Raw genomic sequence first — 22,363 nt, forward strand, 5'->3', positions numbered from 1 at the left:
CCAGGCCCACATTCCACGCACGCGCAGCCTCGCCGAGCCCAGGCGGCTCCTGATTGGCTGAGACGGCAGATCCTGGCTGCTCTCAGGGTATACATTTCAGCCCCGCGGATGCTGATTGGTGGAAAACGCTGGGAGGGAAAGGAGGAGGAGGCGGCTGAGGCGTGGCCTCGGTGGGCGAGGGAGGCTCTCATTGTGGCCCAGGTTGGACAGAGAGAGGACCCAGGAGGGGACCCTGGCAGCTGCTTCCAGGGCCCAGGAAGGACCCAGGTCAGGACAGGAGGACGCCCTTCCTTCCTTCCTTCCTTCCTTCCTTCCTTCCTTCCTTCCTTCCTTCCTTCCTTCCTTTCCTTTCTTTCCTTTCTTTTCCTTCCTTCTTTTCTTCCTTCCTTCCTTTCACTTCCTTACTTCCCTCCTATTTCTCCTTCCTTCCTTCTTTCTTTTCTTTCATTCTTTCTTTCCCTTCCTACCTTCCTTCCTTCCCCCATTTCTCTTTTTCCCCTTTCTTTCTATTCCTTCCCTCCTATTTCGCCTTCCTTCCTTCCTTCCTTCCTTCCTTCCTTTCCTTCCTTTCCTTTCTTTTCCTTCCTTCTTTTCTTCCTTCCTTCCTTTCCCTTCCTTACTTCCCTCCTATTTCTCCTTCCTTCCTTCTTTCTTTTCTTTCATTCTTTCTTTCCCTTCCTACCTTCCTTCCTTCCCCCATTTCTCTTTTCCCCTTCCTTCCTATTCCTTCCCTCCTATTTCGCCTTCCTTCCTTCCTTCCTTCTTTTCTTTCTTGCTTTTCCTTCTTACCTTCCTTCCTTCTCCATTTCTCTTTTTCCCCTTCCTTCCTATTCCGTCCCTCCTATTTTTCCTTCCTTCCTTCCTTCCTTCCTTCCTTCCTTCTTTTCTTTCTTGCTTTCCCTTCCTTCCTTCCCCCATTTCTCTTTTCCCCTTCCTTCCTATTCCTTCCCTCCTATTTCACCTTCCTTCCTTCTTTTCTTTCTTGCTTTCCCTTCCTTCCTTCCCCCATTTCTCTTTTTCCCCATCCTTCCTATTCCTTCCCTCCTATTTCTCTTTTCTTCCTTCTTTTCTTTCTTGCTTTCCCTTCCTACCTTCCTTCCTTCCCCATTTCTCTTTTTCCCCATCCTTCCTATTCCTTCCCTCCTATTTCTCTTTTCTTCCTTCCTTCTTTTCTTTCTTTCTTTTGCTTGCTTGCTTCTTTCTTTCCTTCCTTCTTTTCTCTTTCTTTCTTTCTTTTCTTCCATCCTTCCTTCCTTCCATTCTTTCCTTTCTTTTCCTTCCTTCTTTTCTTCCTTCCTTCCTTTCCCTTCCTTACTTCCCTCCTATTTCTCCTTCCTTCTTTCTTTTCTTTCATTCTTTCTTTCCCTTCCTATCTTCCTTCCTTCCCCCATTTCTCTTTTTCCCCTTCCTTCCTATTCCTTCCCTCCTATTTTGCCTTCCTTCCTTCCTTCCTTCCTTCCTTCCTTCTTTTCTTTCTTGCTTTTCCTTCTTACCTTCCTTCCTTCCCCCATTTCTCTTTTCCCCTTCCTTCCTATTCCTTCCCTCCTATTTCACCTTCCTTCCTTCTTTTCTTTCTTGCTTTCCCTTCCTTCCTTCCCCCATTTCTCTTTTTCCCCTTCCTTCCTATTCCTTCCCTCCTATTTCTCTTTTCTTCCTTCTTTTCTTTCTTGCTTTCCCTTCCTACCTTCCTTCCTTCCCCATTTCTCTTTTTCCCCATCCTTCCTATTCCTTCCCTCCTATTTCTCTTTTCTTCCTTCCTTCCTTCTTTTCTTTCTTTCTTTCTTTCTTTCTTTTGCTTGCTTGCTTGCTTCTTTCTTTCCTTCCTTCTTTCCTATTCCTTCCTTCTTTTCTCTTTCTTTCTTTATTTCTTTCTTTCTTTCTTTCTTTTCTTCCATCCTTCCTTCCTTCCTTCTTTCCTTCCTTCCTCCTTATTTTCTTTCTTTCTTTCTCTTCCTTCTTTCCTTCCTTCCTATTTCCCTCCCTCCCTCCCTCTCTCTCTTTCCTCCACAATGTTTCCAGGCGAGGGGAAGGGGCGGGTGTGGGTGCCCCTGCCTTGAAGGTGCCTGGCATTGTACCTCCTTGCTCAGAGTACCTCCTTTTTCCGGACGCGTCCTCCATTTCAGCCTCCTGTGCAGGAGGAATTCCTAAACGCCCTCCATTTGGAGCAGGACCAAGAAGCATGGGTTTACATTCATAATTCCATTTTATAAACCTTTGTATTTGGTCATGTCCTCCTTTTTTGTTGTTGTTGTTGAATGTCCTCCCTTTTGCAGTGCCTTGTCCTCCTTTGCAGCCCCAGGACGTCTGGTCAACTCGGCAACTAGTCATTCTCCTTCTCCAGTATGCGTCCTCCATTTCAGCCTTCTGTCCAAAATGTCCTCCATTTTGAGCAGGACTAAGAAGCATGCATTTACATTTATATTGGAGTGTGTGTATGTGGGGTGTTTTTTTAGCATTTCATTTGGTCATGTCCTCCTGTTTTCCTGACTGTCCTACATTTTTGGTGCCTTGTCCTCCCTTGCAGTTATGACATCTGGTCAACCTGGACCAGGGGCAACCAACTGTCCTCCTTTTCCAAGACCTGTCCTCCATTTCAACCTTCTGTCCAGGCAGAATTATGGAATGCCCTCCATTTGGAGCATGGTCAAGAAGTATGACTGTATGTTTATTTATATGAGTGTTTTGAGTTCAGGGTGTCCTGACATGTCCTCCTTTTCCAGGACCTGCCCTCCATTTCTGCTTCCTATCTAGGATGAATTCCAAAGCATCCTCTATTTTGAGCACCACTAAGGAGCATGGACTCATAGGAGTGTTTTGAGCTTTGCATTTGGTCATATCCTCCCGTTTTCCTGAGTGTCCTCCATTTTTCAGTGCTTGGTCCTCCTTTGGGGTTATAGGACCTCTATTCATACCCTGCCCCTGGTTTTCCAGGGAAGAAGCAGACCCAAGGCTTATATAGGGCTGTATTTGTTTGGTTTTATTTTGCATCTTGCAGGCCTTCTTTGGTGCCAATGCTGTCATCCAGAGCTGCCTCAGAAGATGGTGACTGGAAGGGCCAAGTTTTGTGGGCCTTTCCATCCTGCTTCTTGTTGTGGGGGGAAAATTGTTCCTTGTGGAACATCAAGGCCGGAGTCGGGGAGGATGTCCTACAACTGCAAAGGAGGACCAGTCATCCCAAAATGGAGGACATTCCAGAAGAACGTGGGAGATGCCAAAACAAAAGCTTAAAACTTTCAAAAGAGATGTAATTCCATGCTTCTTGGCCATGCTCCAAATGGAGGACAGTTTGGAATCCCTCCTGGACAAAGGATTAAAATGGAGTGCAGGTCCAGGAAAAGGAGGACGGCTGGTCGCCCTCCGCAAAGGAAGTGGCTCAGGCTTTTTATGTTTAGCAAAGTCCAGTTGGAGGAAGCTGCGGCGTGTTGTTGTTGTTGTTTTACCCCTCTCTTCCCTGATTTGTGTGTCCAGGTTTATAATAAGGCGTTGTAGTTGCATCTCTATATATAATCTCTGTGTGATTCCTTTTTTATCCCCCCCCCCCCCCCAATCTTAGTGATCCAGCTTTCTCTGTCCTCAGAGCTCTTCCAGAGAATGAAAGTCTGTGGAAACTAATCTTTTGTCCTGAGAAGGATCGCTTGAATGATAAAGCTCTCCAAACACTTGCAGGGAATGCCCTTGTGCTCCTGGGATTTTGGTTGCTTGCATTTAAAACCTGGGCATCGATGCAACTGTCTGGGCAACCTTGGGAAAGTCACACTCTCTCAGTCTCCTCAGGGTAAGGCAATGGCAAACCTCCTCTGAACAAATCCTGCCAAGAAAAGCCCACCAAATTCATCTGAGGAAGCAGACTTAAGTTTAGGAAAGCTCATGCTGCCAATTTTTTTCTTTCAGTTATTTATTTTATTTTATTATTTCATTTGTATGCCACTTTTCTCTGCAGAGGGACCAAAGGCAGCTCAATGGTGCTATAAGAACTCTTTACATACATTGTGTGAGGTGGATCTGAAGAAGTAGACCTAAGTCTATGAAAGCTCATGCTGCCAACTTCTTTCTTTCAGTTAGTCTCAGAGGTGCTACACAATCTCTCTACATGCTGATTCTCCATACTAATATGGCTATATCTTTGAAGAAAACCCCATGATAGGTTCACTTTAGGGTTGCCATAAGTCAGAAACCACTTGGAAGGCATGCAACATGGACACATACACATATGCACACACGGTGTAGCACAAGCCCCCACTCTGCTGTGGCACGTTCTGCACATTTGTGGCATTCACTTGCCTGGGCTTACAAAACAAAATCCTTATTGTCTTCAGATCCCCAATGGAAACTTTTCTCTATAGATCGGCAGACTGCCTTTCAGGGGAGACAAAGGAGGGTTTTCTGTGGATGGGACCCAGACTGTGGGTTGCATCCCTCCTTAATGACCCAAATTACCAGATGTTGATGAATGGCTGCTTCAGTCCACTTTCAGGACTCCAGCAACATCTGGAGGGAGTCACAGATTCCCCAGCCGTGCCATAGAAATACAGTTGGCACTGCAGAAATAATCCAGTTTGAGACTGCTTTAACTGCCCTGGCTTAGTGCTATGGAATCCTGGGAATTGTAGTTTATTGTGGCACTAGAGCTCCCTGACATGTCTCACAAAACTACATTTCCCAGAATTCTCTAGCATTGAGCCAGAGCAATTAAAGCAGTCTCAAACTGGATGATCTGCAGTGTGTTTTGGACCTAAGAATTTGTGCCAGGTTAACCTTTTTATTATTATTTTTTTAACTGACCAGGCATTGTAATCTTGGGGCCCTAGGTCAAAATGAAGCTTTTTCAGATCACTTTGGAGGTATGCTGTTTAAATGATGCATGCATCCTAAGAGTCCGAAAGCTGCACCAAAGCCATTCTCCAGTCCTAAGGATGAAACACGATTTTGGCGCAGCTTTTGCCCTTTTAAGGTGTGTGTCATTTAAACAGCATTCCTCCAAAGTGACCCAAAAAAGCTTTATTTTGCCCTGTCTATATGGGCCCTAGGTCTGGTCTGTGCTAATGTTTTGGCTGTCTGCTGTTTTATTATGCTCCATTTGGATTTGATGTGAGTAGTTTTGGTCATTAAATGTATTTATCTGAATAGGCCAGGTTCTGAATAAGGGTTACATTATGGGAAAGTACAGATTTTTTTTTTTTACTTTAAAAGTAAGGAAGGGCACGAATTGCTGTAAGGATTCTGTGATCTGTTTCGCGATGGCAGAACCTGGTTAAAACCTTACTCTTTATTGTTTTAAAAAATGGAGGGGTGATACCCATGAGAGTGCATATACAGTAGTTGCATCAGAGCAATTAGACCAGGGGTAGGCAACCTGCGGCCCGCGGGCCGGATGCGGCCCGGCAAGGCCTTGGGACCGGCCCCAGCCCGGTCCTGCCGCCGATTGCCGCCGGGGCCTTTGGGGGGCAATTGTCTATAGAAGCCTCAGAAACATGCATTTACACTAACATTTTTTTAAAAATCAGCAAATTTTTTCGCGTGTCCTCCATTTTTTCTAAAAAAGTGTCTTCCACTTGAAAATTTTGTCCTACATTTGTCCTGGTTTATTTATATATTTAATTTTTTTTAAAAAAACTAATTATTTATTTTTTTGCTTCGGCCCCCCAGTTGTCTCAGGGACAGCAACCTGGCCCCCGGCTCAAAAAGGCTGCCTACCCTTGAATTAGACCTTCATGATCTAGAGAAGACCTAATGCTGGAATTTGTTGAAAGGCATTTGAGAGGTGGTGCTGGAGAATCATAGAGTTGGAAGAGACCTCAAGGGCCATCCAGTCCAACCCCATTTTGCGATGCAGGAACTCACAATCAAAGCACCCCCTGACAGATGGCCATCCAGCCTCTGTTTAGAAACCTCCAAAGTAGGAGACTCCGCCACACTCCACTGTCAAACAGCTCTTTTTGTCAAGAAGTTCCTCCTAATATTTAGGTGGAATCTCTTTTCCTGTAGCTTGGATCCATTGTTCTGGGTTCTAGTCTCTGGAGCAGCAGAAAACAAGCTTGCTCCATACTCAATGTGACACCCCTTCAAATACTTAAAACAGGGCTATCATATCACCCCTTAACCATCTCTTCTACAGGCTAAATATACCCAGCTCCCTAATTTTTTCCTCATAAGGCATTGGTTTCCAGACCCTTCATTTTGCTCAGCCTCCTTTGGACATGCTCCAACTTGCCAATATCTTTCTTGAACAGTGGTGCCGAGAACTGGACATGGTATTTCCAGACCAAAGCAGAGTAGAGTGGCACTATGACTTCCCTTGATGTAGTCACTGTACTTCTATTGATGCAGCTGAGAATCGCCTTGTCTTTTTTAGATGTCGTATCCCACTGTTGAGTCATGCTCGATTTGTGGTCTATTAGGACTCCTAGATCCCTTTCATATGTCCCCCGTCATATATCTGTGCATTTCAAGTATAAGTGTCTCTGGGCCCATACAGACAGGCCAAAATAAAGCTGCTTCGAGTCACTTTGGAGGTGTGCTGTTTAAATAATGCATGCATCGTAAGAGGCCAGAAGCTGCGCCAAAGCTGCATTCCTATCCTCAGGACTGGAGCATGGCTTTGGCCTGGCTTACAGCCTCTTAAGATGCATGTATCATTTAAAAGCATACCTCCAAAGTGACTCGAAGCAGCTTTATTTTGGCCTGTCTGTATGGGTCCTCTGTTTGCCTCCCTTCCCCAGGAAGAGGGGGGATTGTTGTGTGTATGGTGAAGGGGAAACTCACTAGTCAAATGTTGTGGAATGTTGATAAAATAACAATTCTCCAGTTCTTATATTACTTCCATATGATTTCTGTGATGTAAATATTCTTATATATGTACTTTTTGCATTATCAACAGTTACCAGGAACTACAGGTTACTGATCCCTGGTAGCTCTTTCAGTCACAACATACTTACTGTGCATGCACTGTAAAAATTTATGGAGCATTTAATTTTCTTTTATGCTTTGTGAGACTAGGAATACAGTGTGCTTACATAGGTACTGTGTTTGCCCATGGCTTTGCAAAATCTAAAAATGTTTAATCTTCATGTGCTAGGATAGGACATCATAGTTTCTCAGAGTTGCATTCTGTTTTAGAATTCATGCAAATATAGATCCATGGTGTAAACATTCAGTGATGATGTCGTCTTAACATTTATTTTAAAATCACTAAATTTATGTTTCTTGTAATTTACATTTTGGTACACAGAACAAAAATGAACAAGGAGAAAGCCCAGCAAATCTGTTGGGGGTTTTTTGGTTTGTTCTTTGACCCTCCCTTTTTATACTTGGAAGAATTTTATTCACAAGTGTTGACTGAACAAGGCAGGGCTTTCCTGGGTTTAGTAGTGTTAGAAATACCTTGGCATAAGGCAGCCAGCATGGCATACTTGTTTGAGTGTTGAACTATGGCTCTGGAGACCAGAGTTCAATTCCCAGCTCGATCATGAAACCCACTGGGTGACCTTGGGTAAGTCACATGCTCTCAGCCTTAGGAAAAGGCAATAGCAAACCACCTCTGAACAAATCTCACCAAGAAAAGCGCATGATAGGTTTGCTTTAGGGTTGCCATAAGTTTGAAATGACTTGAAGGCAAGCAACACACACACAACACAAGGAAGGAGTGGAGAACATGTGGCCTTCTAGATGTTGTTGGGCTGCAACTCCCATAAGCCCTAAATAGCATAACCTGTCATGAAGGATGATAGGAATTTCAGTTTGGAGGATCATACATTCTCTATTCTTGGCCTAAGGAAGTTTCCTCTTGGTGTTCAAGAGTAATTATCAATATTAAGCCAGGTTAAAACCACCACAACACAAAGCTGATGGTACTTTTGGGATAATTGTGTAGATTGGACTCTTCTTAAGTGCAAGCCTGCATGCAAACCTCTTTGCTTTGCAGCTGGAGAAAAATTTGCAGTTGACCAGATTTGGAGAGGGAGGGGGAGTGTGTATAACGGACAGCACTTTATGCTGTCTGAAGAAGAAAGTTTGAAGCACTTTTATGCCAAATGTTTGTGATCAAATATGTATTTGGTGCAAAAAGAAGAAAAGAGGATGTGTGGATGCACCTTGTCCCCTCCCCAACACTTTTGGTCTCTGCTGAAACGCTTGGCATTTATTCAGAACTCCTGCTGGAAGCTGCCTCAGTGCCACTTGTATTGTTATTTCCCTGTCTCTGTTTTAGACTGCTGCTTGCAAGCTGTGTCTTACCAGCCAGTGGCTAAGCATGTAGCCATGGTGATGATGTTAAAAGTGCTGCGCAGCCATTCTCATTGGATTGTGTAATAATGTCACTGTGGGCAAGTGAAGCTTTTTGGGTATTGTTCTTTGCCTGAGAAGGGGTATAAGCAGGGTTTCCCATTCCAAGCATCCAGGGGGCCCATTAACACTTACCCAAGTCACCCAGTGGGTTTCCATGGTTGAGTGGGGATTTGAACTTCCAGGGTCCTAGTGGAACACTCAAACCACAACTCTATGCTGGCTCTCAAATAGTGTCAGGTATCCATGGTTAAATCTCTGGGGTGCTTCTCTTTTATCATTTTTTTTTTCTGCAGTCATATAAATAACGGCATTCATGTTTCACTGGTGCTTGGTTGTTTTGTGGAGAGGAGAGAAGCCTAAATTCCCTGTTACACTTTGAAAATGATTTCATGTTTGTGGCTTTTTGGCCATGTAAACAAGAGTTCTGAAGCTTCAGGTTACAAGTCATAAGATAGCTGATTGTGCATGTTTAAAAAACAATATTCATTTACAATATAGGCTGTGAGTACAAGCTTCACTATAAGAGGTTGTTCACATATATGCAGCATTTCTGTTAGCCAGAAAAAAATCATAATGTTTGGAGTAGGAAACACCTTTTCCCCCTTTTGGTAAGGTGGCACTTCTCTTGTTCCTTTTGGTCTTTTCTTTCTCAATGTCTCTCTCTACCTCCTTTCCTTTCTTTTTAGGGGGGGGGGGCTCTGCTGGAAGTGATTGTGTGGAAGAAAGGCATTCCTGTCTTGTGAGAATACAATAGGAAGCTGCAGTAGGGAGGAAGAAAAGGGTTTCTGCAGAGGATGTTCCATCTCCAGCTAAGAGGAAGCAGGAAGGTGATCTGAGCTTGTGATGTGAGGATGTGCCCTTCTGAATAGATTTTTCTGAGAGGCTTTTGTTATACAAATGCAAAGGGATCTTGCATCACCTTTGAGACTAACTGAAAGATAGTGGTTGGTAGCATGGACTTTCATACACATGAGCCTACATCCTCAGATGCATGTTTGGACTGGAGAGTCCAGAGACAGACCTATATAAGATCATCTATCAGATGAGGAAGTAGGCTCAAGTTTACGAAAGCTCATGTTACCATCTATCTTTGCACATTGATTTTGCAGACTAACATAGCTATATCTTTCAATTTTAGTTATATAAATTAGTCTGAAATTTTTCATCCAGATTTTCTGAGTAGATAGCTATGAACAGGATCTGGATTTGTCTACAGAAGAGTTACACGCACGGCCAGTTCCAGTGTAACTTACACAATTTGCAGGCTCACTTATCCCACATGAACACCAGAAGTTTCTTTTGAATTAGCTGACATTTTGGGTACTGACTCATATTTTGGGTATGATTCTGTTAGGGTATGATTATGCTGGTGTGTGTGCACGTGCGTACGGTATGTGTCATGCCACAGAGAAGCTTTTGGCTGTGTACCTTAGCTGGATACAAGATGGTGAAGGCAACCTTTTTGTGTATACTTTTTATATGCTTTTCTCTAGTATGAGCAATTTTAGCCTGGAGATTTATCTTACATATGCCGGTAGTTGCTTTTTATATATTTCACTAATGTATGCATTTTTATTCAAATTCTCCGCTTTATGCCTCTAATATGTGCATTTTATATAAATTTTTCTTTGCAGAGTTTCTTCACAGAATTCTGAAAAGTGTGAACACTTGAAGGATCATTGCATGTAAATTTGCCCATTGATTCAAAATGTGAATTGGTAAGTTCGTAACAAAATGCAAACTAAACATCACCTTGCATCACCTTTGAGACTAACTGAAAGATAGTGGTAAAAAAGACTATATATTGTATTACTGTATATATAATATTGTATTATTTCATAATGCATTGTATTATTTCATATGTTGTATTATTTCATAACGTATGCTATCAGAACAGAAATATGTTCCCCAAAGAGTTCCAAAGTACAAAGATGTACAAGAGTTCCAAATGATGTATAAACATCTAACATTTTTGTTTTGTAAAAAGCAGGACATTTTTAGTGACAGGGATTTTCTTTAACCTTTTTTAAAAATCCATTTGATTTGATTTTAACTTGGATCCTGATTTTTGGGTGTTCACATCTGCATTTGTTCTGATTCAGAATTGAATTTTTTACTAATTTTTAAAGATAATTATACTTTTTACTTAAGAGTAAATCTCAAAAATAGTATGGCTGTTGTTCAAATGAATGTGCATGGGATTCTATATGAATAGATTAGTCATATACATTTTTACGCAGAAGAGGAGTCCCACAAAGTCAACCAAAAGCTTATGCATATACAAAAGCTTATGCTACAGCTTCTTTAGTACAAATAGTCTCAAAGCTGCTACAAGATCCCTTTTCATACAATTGTTTCCATTGTATATAGGATTTTAGCCTCAGTGTTAGATATGTAAAGAATGGTACTTTCTTCTGTTCTTTTTGGTTTGTATTTATTTCAGATACCATATTTTGTACTCGATAAGGAAAAGAAATCTGCTTTGCAGATGGCCTAGAAAATAAAAGACTCTCCTTTGATGATTCTTTGAGGGCAGAGGTGAAGTGCTATGGTAGGTGGAATTACATGGATCTAGACATGGACCATCCTGAATTACTTAATAGGATTCACTGATACTTGGAGGGCTCAAAGTAACTGAGTTTGAAGATTCCAGAGCTGCAGAAAAAGCTAATCATGTACTTCAGGTTTTCTGAGAAAGTGTCAGAAACATCCTAAGATGTCTGTCATGCCGTCTAACAGGTTTTGAAAATGAAATATGAGAAAAGATAGACAACAGTTTGTTAGAGTGCTAGTAGTAGTGATGTTCCTGACTAGTTTTATACAGGTGGCATGTGCTGTGAAGAACAACAGGGGAGAGTATGTTAAGAATCTACAATTGGCAGTACTTCTATGCTATTCTGAAGGAGATTGATCAGTGCTTGCAGTTTGTAATTTGTATAACATGGACTGGGTTTTTTTTTTTAAACATGAGTGTACACTCATCATAGTAAGCCATACTTTTTCCTATTTTTGTTATTATTGGCTTAGTGCCTAGAAAGGTCCTATATTTGGGCACCCTGGTGTGGAAAACTATTTCCTCATTTCCTCTTGGTGCATGAAATCTGAAACAGGAAGAGAGATAACATTAGGAAGACTTTCCTGACAGTAAGCACTGTTCGACAGTGGGACACGCTTCCTCACAGTGTGGTGTAGTTTACTTCTTTGGGGTTTTCAAACAGAGGCTGGATGGTTATCTATCGAGAGTGCATTGATTGTGTATTCCTGCATGGCAGGGGGTTTGGACTGGATGTCCAACCATGATTCTGTGGGTGCTTCTACACTGTAGAAATAATGCAGTTTGACATCACTAACTGTCATAGCTCCATTGTACAGAATCCTGGGATTTGTAATTTTGTGAGGCACCAGCACTCTTTGGCAGAGAAGGCTAAAGACCTTGGAAAACTGCAAATTCCAGGATTCCATAGGATGATGCTATAGCACTTAAAGTGGTTCTGTTGCACAAGTAGAAGTTCACTTGATGATACAGGGTGAAATCTAATACATTTTTTCTCTTGGTCACAGCTAATGATTATATAAATACAGTTAACTGATGAGTGTTAATAAGCATAGAATTTGGTATGTCCAATAGATTTCTTTCCTTCTCTCTTTTTTAAAATAGCTTAGGACGTTTTAGAAAATGTGCTTCAGGATCATCATGTTTACCTGAGAGCGGCTTCTGGTAATTGGTGTTAATGTGTGGACATGCTGATTGCTGTTGTGTGCCTTCAAGTCATTTCCTATTTATGGCAACCCTGAGATGAACCTATCGTGGAATTTTCTTGGCTGGTTTCTTCAAAGGGGATTTGAAGAAAGAGGCTGAAAGAGTGTGACTTGCCCAAGGTTAGTGGGTTTACCTGGCAGAGCCAGGGTTTGCATGCCTGAGTAGGATTTGAATCCTGATCTCCAGAGTCCTAATCCAGTGCTCATACCACTGGCCATGCTAGCTCTCTACACATGTTAATTGCAAGCCTGCTTTACAGCTATTTTGGGGCACTGATACAGGACTAAATTAAGTACTACATCCATGGTAGCATCTGAATTTTCCTCCTTTTTCCTGGTCCATGGCAGTCCCCTTCCTATTCAGGGCTGGATGCTTATTCCTGAACCTCTGGAGCATGTTTTCAGGGTAAAGTAGGTACTTCATTAGGGAGAGATCCCTTCTGAATATTATTTATAGTTTACAGCAAATGGATGTCTAAGGAGAATCCAAAAGTAGAACTTTGGGTACAGGATTTAGGAATAAAAGGGGAATTGTATGCAGTACATATTGGATGAAAAGCTATGAATAAACAACTTTGTGAGGTATTTTGGGAATTCTTCAATTGGAGACCAAACTGGAGCTCCCATCTTGCTCTCTGCTTCTCTGTCCCCTCTTGCTTTTGTTTATGGGCTATCTAGTCAGATTGCCTTTTCATGCATGCTTTACTAGGAGTAAGCTTATCTTAACTCTGCCATTTTAATAAACTTCCATAGGATTGTGCTGCAAATCTTGCTTTACACTATTTGCCATTTTGGTAATGAGCCAGTGTAGTGTAGTGGTTTCAGAGTTGGGTTAGGACTTTGGGAAAATAGGGTTCAAACCCCCTTCAGCTGTGGAAACTGAGTGGGTAAGTCATACTCTCTCAGCCTCAGAAGAAGGCAAAAGCAAACCCTCTTTGAACAAATCTTGCCAAGAAACCCCCATGATAGGTTCATCTCAAGATCATGGTAAGTCTGAAATGACGCAATGGCATGTAATAACGGTAATTTTGGAAATACAAATTGAGCCCTGGTGGCGTAGTGGTTAAATGCCTGTAGTGCAGCCACTTACTTAAAACCATAAGGTTGCGAGTTCAATCCCAGCTAAGGGGGCTCAAGCTCAACTCAGGCTTGCATCCTTCCAAGGTTGCTAAAATGAATACCCAGATTGTTGGGGGCAGTTAGCTTACAAATGATTTCAGTGACTGTGTACTCAGGTGGTGCAGCAGGCTTACTTTACATGTATGAACCGTACGTAAGAAAAATTAACAAATGTATCTGTAACCTTGCTTATTTAAATTCATGTGGACATGGCCTTAAGCATCAGCAAAACGAGCAGGACTCATGTAAGTGAATTCAGAGAACAATTCAGTTCAGCTGCTCTGAACTTAATACTCGTCCTTCCACATTTGACTTTTGCAGATTTGATTTTCACAAATTTTATTAATATGTTCTCTCTAGGAATCTCTAGGTCCTCCAGCGCAACTCTGTGGTCAACTTTAAAATTCGCACTGAAGGACCCAGAGATTCCTAGAGAGAATGGTCCACTGGGCATTTGTAGGTCGTCCAGCGCAGTTCTGTGGTCAGAATGTTGGCCACAGATGTTGACCACAGAGTTGCACTGGAGGACCTACAGATACAGAGGTGTTCTCTCAGGTAAAAACAGTATTTTTGTTATTTGCAGTTTTCCCACATTCACTGGGGTCCTGTGCCCCTAACTGAATGTGGAGGGATTAGTGTGTACTATTTTGCAAATAAATGCCATTTTTCTGATCTGTTTCTCCTTTTCTGAATGGCTTGCACAGATGAATACAGTCAGACACTCAGAGTCCAGTTTGTTGGATTCACCAGGGATTCTGCCACCCAGATCTGTGACTTCTGCCTGTTACGACCCTGTCCCCAGATCCCCCCACATCTTTGATACTGACTACAGGAGGCAGATGTTGTTTGCCCCTAATTCATCCACTCCAAAACATTTGCTGGGTAAAAAACCCCCACATGGAACATCCATACTACCTAGAACCAGCATTTCCTTACAGTCTCCAGATGTGTGTGATTTTGGACAAGAGAAAATGATAAGATCAAAAAGTTTTTCAACTGCAAGGGCTCGGTTGTTGCCTGAGACATCTGCTTCTTGGGATCTTCACCATCTGGCTGACCATGAAGGAAGGACCATGCCAAACACATGCAAGCAACTGCCTATGATTAGTTATTCATTGATGGGGCAAGTGAGAAAGATGTCCTCTTTCCAGGCTGATTATTGGGCATGTGCAATTCCTGATTCCTTACCGCCATCACCAGACCGTCAGTCCCCTTACTGGAACCCTAATAAAGAATATGAAGACTTACTTGATTATACCTACCCTTTAAGGCCAAAATACAAGCTTGTAAAGAACTCCAAAGACTCCCCTATCCATGATTCTGGGATTGAACTTGACAGCTTTTCTGTTTCCCCCGAAAGCACCCTGAAATCTGTGGGCATGCAGGACCAAGAACATCAGGTTCTGGCGACCCAGAGTACACAAAGGTTTTTAACCCCCTTGTTGAAAAAACTAGAAAACCCAGCTCTGGGTTCTCATGACAATCTTTCACCCTTTGGGAAAGTGTCCTTTGTAGATGGTGGTCCCTCTACTGAAAGAAGTGGCATCTTTCATGAGAAGGCACATAGTTTATCTCCAAGGTGCTGTGGACCTGCTCCAGCCACTTCAGCCAACCTACATGGAAGGGAGTGGAACACAAGGGGACATGACAGTCTTAACAGGATAGATGCTACTCATAGCAGCTTCATACGCTCCACAAGAGTGCTGCCCTTACAAAAAGAATGCTCTAGTGATGAAGAATATCTCTCCTTACCACCTAGACTCAAGGAGTTAGAGACATTGGCTCTGCAGCTTACTGATCTGTCACTGAACATGAGGAAACCTGAACATGATAGTGCAGAAGGCAGCTTCCCGTGCATCAGTGTGAATGGAAAGCAGCTTTCATCAGAGGTTCAGGCAGATGGTGGCAGCAATGAGAGTCAGTGGGAATTGTATTGTGATTCTCCCTGTAGTTTTCAGGAACATGATGAAGAGGACCTTCCGAGCAATCAGAGCTGGAAAGGCCCTGAAAATGTGTTGAGGAAGACTGCTAGCAGTGATCTTGTAGAAATAGGATGCCCAGAGTTCCTAAATAGCAGAAGCCATCAGGTAAAGCAGGAAAAGGATGGGGACTCCCTTGCACACCGTATTAAGGTAAATAAAACAATAATAATCCAAAACTAGAGTTAAATGTTTTTTTATGGTACTTCAGCTATTTTTTCAAGGAAAATGCCTCTGAGTGCATGTTAACCTAGAAATAGGTCCTGTTGTGTTCAGTAGGATTTGTTCTTGGGAGAGGGAGCATGGGGACCTTTGAATGGCTTTGCTGAAGTGTTACTATGAACCCATCCAAAAATATGTGTACAATACAGGTGATCTCTAGTCCCTCTTGTTTGGCATATTCTGTTCAACAAAGGCTATGTAAACGTCTCAGCATATTTTTGTTTATTTTGTTTTATTCTTATCTGTATCCCAGCTTTTCCCCAAGGCAGCATAAATCACTTTCCAGAGCTTGGAAGAGTTACTTCAATGGGAACGCTAACAATCTCCCAGCTGGGAGTTTTTATTCCTGGGCTGGAAACATATTTTTCATTATTTCTTCTTGGATTATGGAGAGGGTGGAAAATTATGCAGATATATTGCATTACTGCTTGGATTAATTACAATGGAGTCTTGCATGGGGATCCGCTCCAGACCCCTCCCCCGTGTAAGGCAAATACCGCATAAACTCGAGCCCTATTCAATAGAATGGGGCTTGTGCTCACGGCGGCATGGCGTGCACACGCCATTCAATGTATTGCAGTACGGCTTCTGCGTAAAGTGGAAGCTGCATATGGCATGCCCGCATAAGGAGCAGGTGCACTGTACAGATGGCCAAAAGTGCCTTTGTGGGGCTGATTTTAGGGCTCCAGAGGGCTGGGCATCCATATGAGCCCAGCCATTCCAGCGGAGCCCCTGCGCTATCTTACTGGTGCCCCGCCCACACAGGGCGTGTGACAATGACGCGTGGGCATCCGCGTGCCCAAACGGAAGTGGCAGCATCAATGCGCACGAACGCCATTGTGGCGCTTCTAAAAAGAAGCTGCTCATCGGTACCGCACTGTGGGGTTGGTGTGCCGAGGACGAGGGGCAAAAATGGGCGCCATGAAGGCGTCCATCTGTATCGCCCCTTAGTGAAGGGCCAGAACATTTTAGTTTAATCCAATAAAATATATTTTAAAATAAATATATATTTTAAATAATCTCCTACTAAACTTTTTGTAAGCATCCTGGCCCTTTGATAAACCTACAACTCACTTTATGATTAAAATAACAATTATGGGCAGTCTTGCAATTAAGTGTATCAGATATCAAATAATTTCAAATTCTGATTTTTTTTCTCATGCTTGCTGTTTTTACAAAATGTCTGAAGATGTATCTTTTCAAATTGGCTTTTCACATTGCTTCTGTCATTATGGATTTTAATGGTTTTCTTTTTTTAAACCTTTTAAGTGATTTTTAGGATGCTTTTATTTTTATTTTTAGTGGCAGGAATGGAAATAAATAAATAATAAAATAATGTCATTTCTTTTGTCTCTAATGGATACCTTTCTTCTGATTCATATAAGCAGAAATTTTGCGACCAACTAGAAGAACTCATTTGCTGGCTGCACAAAGTAGCAGAAGTTACAGACAACTGGATTCTTCCCAAGCCAGATGTTGAAAGTGTTAAGGCATCACTGCAAAACTACCTGGTAATTACCTTCTCTCTCTTCCCTCCACCCATTTTTAATAAATCTGTTCTGAAAGTTTATTTATAATTTATAATAGCATATGTCTGATTCTTGTTTTGCAACAAGAATCTAAGCCATAAAACCAGGGGGCAGAAATGTGTGGTCCTCCACACATTCCTATGATGTTTCACCATTGGTTTTGCTAGCTAGAGCTGGTGGAAGCTATAATCCAGCATCATCTGGACTGGATTATATCCTTGTCACCATCATATCCTTGTCACCATTTTGAATGGTGTGCATATGGGAACTTAACAGCATCAAACACTTTTTTGTAGGAGTTCAAACAGGATTTAGCTGAACATGAAGCACTGACGGAAGGTGTCTTGCAGGATGGTGAAAGGCTTCTCAAATGCATGACATCAAATTCACCAGGTAAGAAGAGATTGCAGCTTATGGGAACTGGAAGCAAAATATGATGCTGAAAAAACTCATGGGTGGCAGACTGCTTAAGGCACTGTGCAATATCGTTGAAAAAAAAGGGTTTCTGCCTATTACAGCTTTAAAAATATGGATCATGATCCAACCAAAAGTAACATTTTAAGGTTGTGTTGATGTACAGTTCAGTTTTGTGCATGTCTACTTAGATGTAAGGCTGTTGAGTTCAGTAGAACTTCCTCTAAGGTAAGAATGTGTAAGATTGCAGCCTCAGGTACAAATGTAATGCTCGAATTAAAATCAGAAAGACTTGAAAATATTTAAATTTGCCTATTCATCATTTTTGACTCAGAAATAGGAAAATTAACACTAATTGTGTTCTGCAGACTTACTGAAAATTTAGTTTGTGACTTTTGAAGGGATGACCTCAAATGTTTATCCGTGTTGGATGGAAAAGTGCAGAATAATGCAAATTATATGTTTATCCACTGCAGTGTACTCCTGGGTGGACTATGTTCATTAAATGATGTGCAGATCAGATAACCAGCGTGGTGTAGTGGTTTGAGTGTTGGACCACAACTCTGGAGGCCAGGCTTCAGTTCCCTGCTTTGCCATGAAACACACTGGATAATCTTGGGCAAGCCGCATGCCCTCAGCCCCAGAGGAAGGCAATGGGAAACCTTGCCAAGAAAACCCTATGATAGGTTTACCTTAGGGTTGCCATGTGTCAGAAATGACTTGCAGGCACATAACAACAAGCAGGTAGCAATTAATTGATTGATTACATTTGCATCCCACTTTAATTCCCAAGAGCTGAAACTTTTCCTTTTCTTCCTCATCCTCTGTTTGTATTCAGAAAGTAATTGTGGGTGGGGGGCAACCACTGAGGAAGGCCTACTGTCACCCCTCCAGTTTAGAAGGGCTGCATCCTAGTCTTGCTCTGATGCTAATACCCCAAGCCCCAGAAAATGTTCCTTGAAAAGTTGATGTAAGGCATGCACACCTTGTTTTTAGGCAGAAGTACATTTCTGGGAGGCCACTTGTCACTAAAGCAAACTTGTTGGGGGTGAAGGGGCAGGCAGAGGCCTCACAAATAGGCAAGGACCACATACCTCCAGCAGGCCCCATGTCCTTCATCCCTGCTCTAAACACTATACTATGCTGGATGCAGCACGTTCCAGATTAACAGGCAGTTGATGCCTCACCTAAAGATTTTAATTATTTGCAAAGCTGTTTCTGTTCTTCAGATATAGCACAAGCTGATGTCTAAAGGGCTTTGTTTTAACTGTCTTCAAAATAAGTCTTCAAGTCTAGCTGCTTTTTATGTTTCTGGAGGTTAAGGAAGGGAGACAGATTACTTGTCCAGGGTAATAACTGCATGGCTAAACAGAATCATAGAGTTGCAAGAGACCACAAGGGCCATCCACTTCAGTCCCATTCTGCCATGCAGTAACATGCAATCAAAGCACCCCACAACAGATGACCATCCAGCCTCTGCTTAAAGATCTCCAAAGGAGACTCCACCACACTCCAAGGGAGTGTGTTCCACTGTCAAACAGCTCTGTCAGGACGTTCCTCCTAATGTTTAGGTGGAATCTCTTTTTTGTAGTTTGCATCCATTGTTCCGTGTCTCTGGAGCAGCAGAAAACAATCTTGTTCCATCCTCAATATGACATCCTTTTACATTTATAAACATGACCATATCACCCCTTCACCTTCCCTTCTCCAAGCTAAACATACCCAGCTCCCTAAGCTTCTCCTCATAGGGCATGGTTTCCAGACCTTTCACCATTTGAATCATGTTTTCTTCTGATAGGTAGTAGAGCTTTGGCTATTGCTTTTCAACAGATTGCCCAGTGATTTATATCCATTTATCAAAGCTGTCTGCTTTCTTGTGCAGTGCTGTTTCCATTATTGGCAAATTCAGAAATCAAGACTCCATAGACCACTTTAAGAAAATATGTTATTTGTGTTCAAGTTGTTTCTGATTTATGGCAAGGTGAACCTATCAAAATTTTCTTGGCACAATTTGTTCAGAGGGTGTTTGCCTTTGTCTTCCTCTGAGGCTGAGAGAGTGTGACTTGCCCAAGGTTACACAGTGGGTTTCCATGGTTAAGTGGGGATTCCAACCCTCTTCTCCCGAATGGTAGTCGAACACTCAAACCACTACACCATGCTGGCTTCCTTAGGGGAAAGATAAACTGTCAATTTGCTCTTAAGAGACACACTGTTATTCCTGTATTCCTGCAGTCTCTGCCCTTGCAGTCTAGCTACAGACCTTTAGAAGTTTGCTTCTCTAGAACGGTTTTGGATACATTTTTTAAAAATTTGACTGCTTGTCTACTGTAATCAGTATTTTGACATTTATGCTTGTTTACTAGTTCTACAGGATACCCTTTGTTTAATTGAAAAACAATCTGATGAGCTTGAAAGCCATGCTGAACGCCTGTACGAGGCTGTTCTGGCAGCTGTGGATGCCCTTGGTGCTGGCTTGGTGAAGAACTGTGATGCACAACAAATAGTTGAACAGTCAGAGTCATCCAAGTGAGTAAACAAAAGAGGAAAGGATGGTAGTAAGAAAAGATTTAATAATGTTTTCTTGTTAAAAAGACAGTGGGCTACAACCTGGCTAGAATAAGCTTTCCTGTGGGGAAATTAAAGGACACTTAAACATCACCATATTGTGGTCTAGCAAAGCCTCGCCCATTAATGAAATGTCTGCTTCAGGTTCACTTAATGAGACGAATTGGAGAAAGGACTCAGAAGCAGCTGGACAGACACATCTTAAGTATATCTGGAGGCAGCGGGGTCAGGCGATCAGAAATGTTCAAGATGTACAAATATGGAAGCAGCATCTTACATTTTGGCTTGCTGGGTGTGGAATTTTAAAATTGGGGAAGAAAAATCTAGGTTGAAGAATAATGGGAAGATTTGGTAAACAGTTCTATGTTTGCAAAGTGCTATGGGATTAGCTGTAATGTGATGATTTTTTGGCACAGATGTGAGGATAAAAATAATGGGATAAACGGGATCCCAATACTGTGGGAAAAGTGGAAGAAAGGCCTTTTATACATAAGAAATTGATGTATAACTGTTGAAAGGCCCCTGCATGGGCAGTGTCACTTCTGTTCTTTGTCTCTTGTCAATTGCACATTATACACCTTGTAGATCCTATGCAGTAAAGGCTAGAAACAGTGCAAGTTAAGCTTGGCCCCTTTGAGCAAATTTAAGAGGAGGGGCATAGAGCACCAGTGCTGCACCTGTACTTGAATGAACAGATAGGTTGCAACATATAATTTCATTTATTCTCAAGGATGTGCACATGAAAGGAGGGGGCAGCAGTGCAGTGCATGAAGGAGATGGAAAGTTGTGGGAAGAATCTATAGGCAGGTAATATTTAGTGCAGATAGTGTGAAATATATTTGTTTTTTTCACTTGGCTGTAGGTATTGTGAAAACACTATGGACTAAGCACAGACTGAAGGGCAGACTTTAGGCTGCTGGAATTTACTCTGGAACCTCAACATACATTAATTGTAGTCAGATGTAAAATAGAAGAGACATACACCTAGTAGAATTAAGGATGTTTCCAAATATAAAACTCACAGCAAGAATTTTGGTATGAGAACTGGTATGCAGTCCCTTCTCACAAAACCTCACTCCTGGTCCACAGCACCTCCCTCAAGCTTTCTTCTACTCTGGGGATGGTGGAACTCTTTTGTGCTTGTTAAACAATTTGGAGTTGGAAACTCTTACAAAACTTATGCAAAACAGAGATCAAGTATATCCTAAGCTATACCTTCTGCTCATCTTTTATCTAAAAGGCATTTGTTGCAGTGGCCTCACTGAAAATTAAGTGTTCTCTGTGGTTTGGGGCAAAGAAGCTTGACTTGTAGTCTTATATATGCAGATTTCAGTTCCATAATGTAAGAAAGACAGTATACAAATGCAGACTTTATTACTATTTTATTTCAGATAACGTCCCTGGTTGATGTAGACTCTCGTAGCCCACCTTTAACTGAATAAAAGAACTACATTTCAAAGGAGTCTTAAGGGTCTACTGACAAACCATTTGGGAACTTTTCCGTCAAAGCTCTGATCTACTGGATTGGCATCAAACTTCTTTCAAGTTTAAAAATTACCACCAACTGGCTCCATTTACCAGCATCAGAGTGTTGAAAAGCACCAAGGATATACTTTTCACTGCTTCTGGAGTGACGCGTGGCTTTGCAATGAGATTTCTCTAACAGTTGGGTTAGATAAATATTTTGTATTTCATTAAGTGAATAAATTGTGTTTTCAGTGCCTTTCTTCATATGTACATTAGTTCTCTTTTAAATAATCTACAATTTCATTAACATTTCTCTGGAAGAGTACTTTTCAAATAAAACAATTGTTTTGTCACTGTATGACCTTGTGTGCTTTCAAGAAATTTTTGCCTTATGGCGTCCTAAGATGACCCCCTCATAGGTTTTTCTTGGCCAGATTTGTTCAGAGAGGGTTTGCCTTTGCTTTACTTTGAGGCTGGAGAGTGTGATTGGCCCAAAGTCTCCCACTGAGTTTCTATGGCCGAGCAGGGATTTGAACCCTGGTCTCCAGAATCGTCGTCCAATGCTGAACCTACTACACCACACTGGCTCTCTTAATTTATGATCTTCTGGGCTCAAATTAGAGCACACACTGGATGTATTGAAATACAATTCCTATCTTCCACAGCCAGCATGGCCTTTTGTAATTCAATATTGGAGGGAACCCAGTGGAGAAAGATGATCTCACCTCTTGTTTTTTAATAAGCATGGTGTTCTTCATTAAACAAAAAAGTGATTGTAAAATTTCTTGAGAAGCTTCTATTTAAGGGTCTTTATATATGACTAAGCTACAATTATGTGACCAAAATTTACAACAGAAGCTTTACATGTAAGAAATGTGCTCACCTATATGCTCTGCAGCAAGGCAAGTGATTTCACTTACCCATTCAACATATGCAACACATTTCTGGGTGATTTTCAAAGGCCTTTTGACTTAGCTAAACATTAAGAAGAAAAAGTCGGTAGTCCCATACAAACTTGATACATGA

The 22,363-nt window shown here is 41.8% G+C and overlaps 1 protein-coding gene across 4 annotated transcripts; it reads left to right on the forward strand.

Annotated features, from left to right (window-relative positions):
* The first annotated feature begins 186 nt into the window (after positions 1–186).
* On the forward strand, positions 187–21,695 carry LOC149313488 (centrosomal protein of 68 kDa-like). 4 transcript variants are annotated; one of them, XM_089519189.1, is made up of 8 exons: positions 187–267; positions 9,918–10,001; positions 10,727–10,834; positions 13,866–15,293; positions 16,748–16,873; positions 17,188–17,284; positions 19,669–19,831; positions 21,262–21,695. In XM_089519189.1, the coding sequence occupies exons 3-8, from the start codon at positions 10,832–10,834 to the stop codon at positions 21,263–21,265; spliced, it is 1,821 nt and encodes a 606-aa protein (XP_089375315.1). In that variant the 5' UTR covers positions 187–267; positions 9,918–10,001; positions 10,727–10,831; the 3' UTR covers positions 21,266–21,695. The 4 variants fall into 4 exon arrangements, with proteins under 4 accessions (XP_089375315.1, XP_089375317.1, XP_089375318.1 ...); XM_089519191.1 differs by having other exon boundaries at positions 16,751–16,873; XM_089519190.1 differs by lacking the exon at positions 187–267 and adding an exon at positions 8,465–8,520.
* The last annotated feature ends 668 nt before the right edge of the window (positions 21,696–22,363 follow it).

Source organism: Sceloporus occidentalis, unplaced genomic scaffold (assembly GCF_023333645.1).
Source record: "Sceloporus occidentalis isolate IW3139 unplaced genomic scaffold, rSceOcc1.0.p SCAF_4, whole genome shotgun sequence".
Taxonomy (NCBI): Eukaryota; Metazoa; Chordata; class Lepidosauria; order Squamata; family Phrynosomatidae; genus Sceloporus; species Sceloporus occidentalis.

Coding starts and splice junctions, on each gene's coding strand:
- LOC149313488 (XM_089519189.1), top strand. Junction 16,874..17,187: donor CATCACTGCAAAACTACCTG/GTAATTACCTTC, acceptor ACTTTTTTGTAG/GAGTTCAAACAGGATTTAGC. Junction 17,285..19,668: donor CATGACATCAAATTCACCAG/GTAAGAAGAGAT, acceptor CTTGTTTACTAG/TTCTACAGGATACCCTTTGT.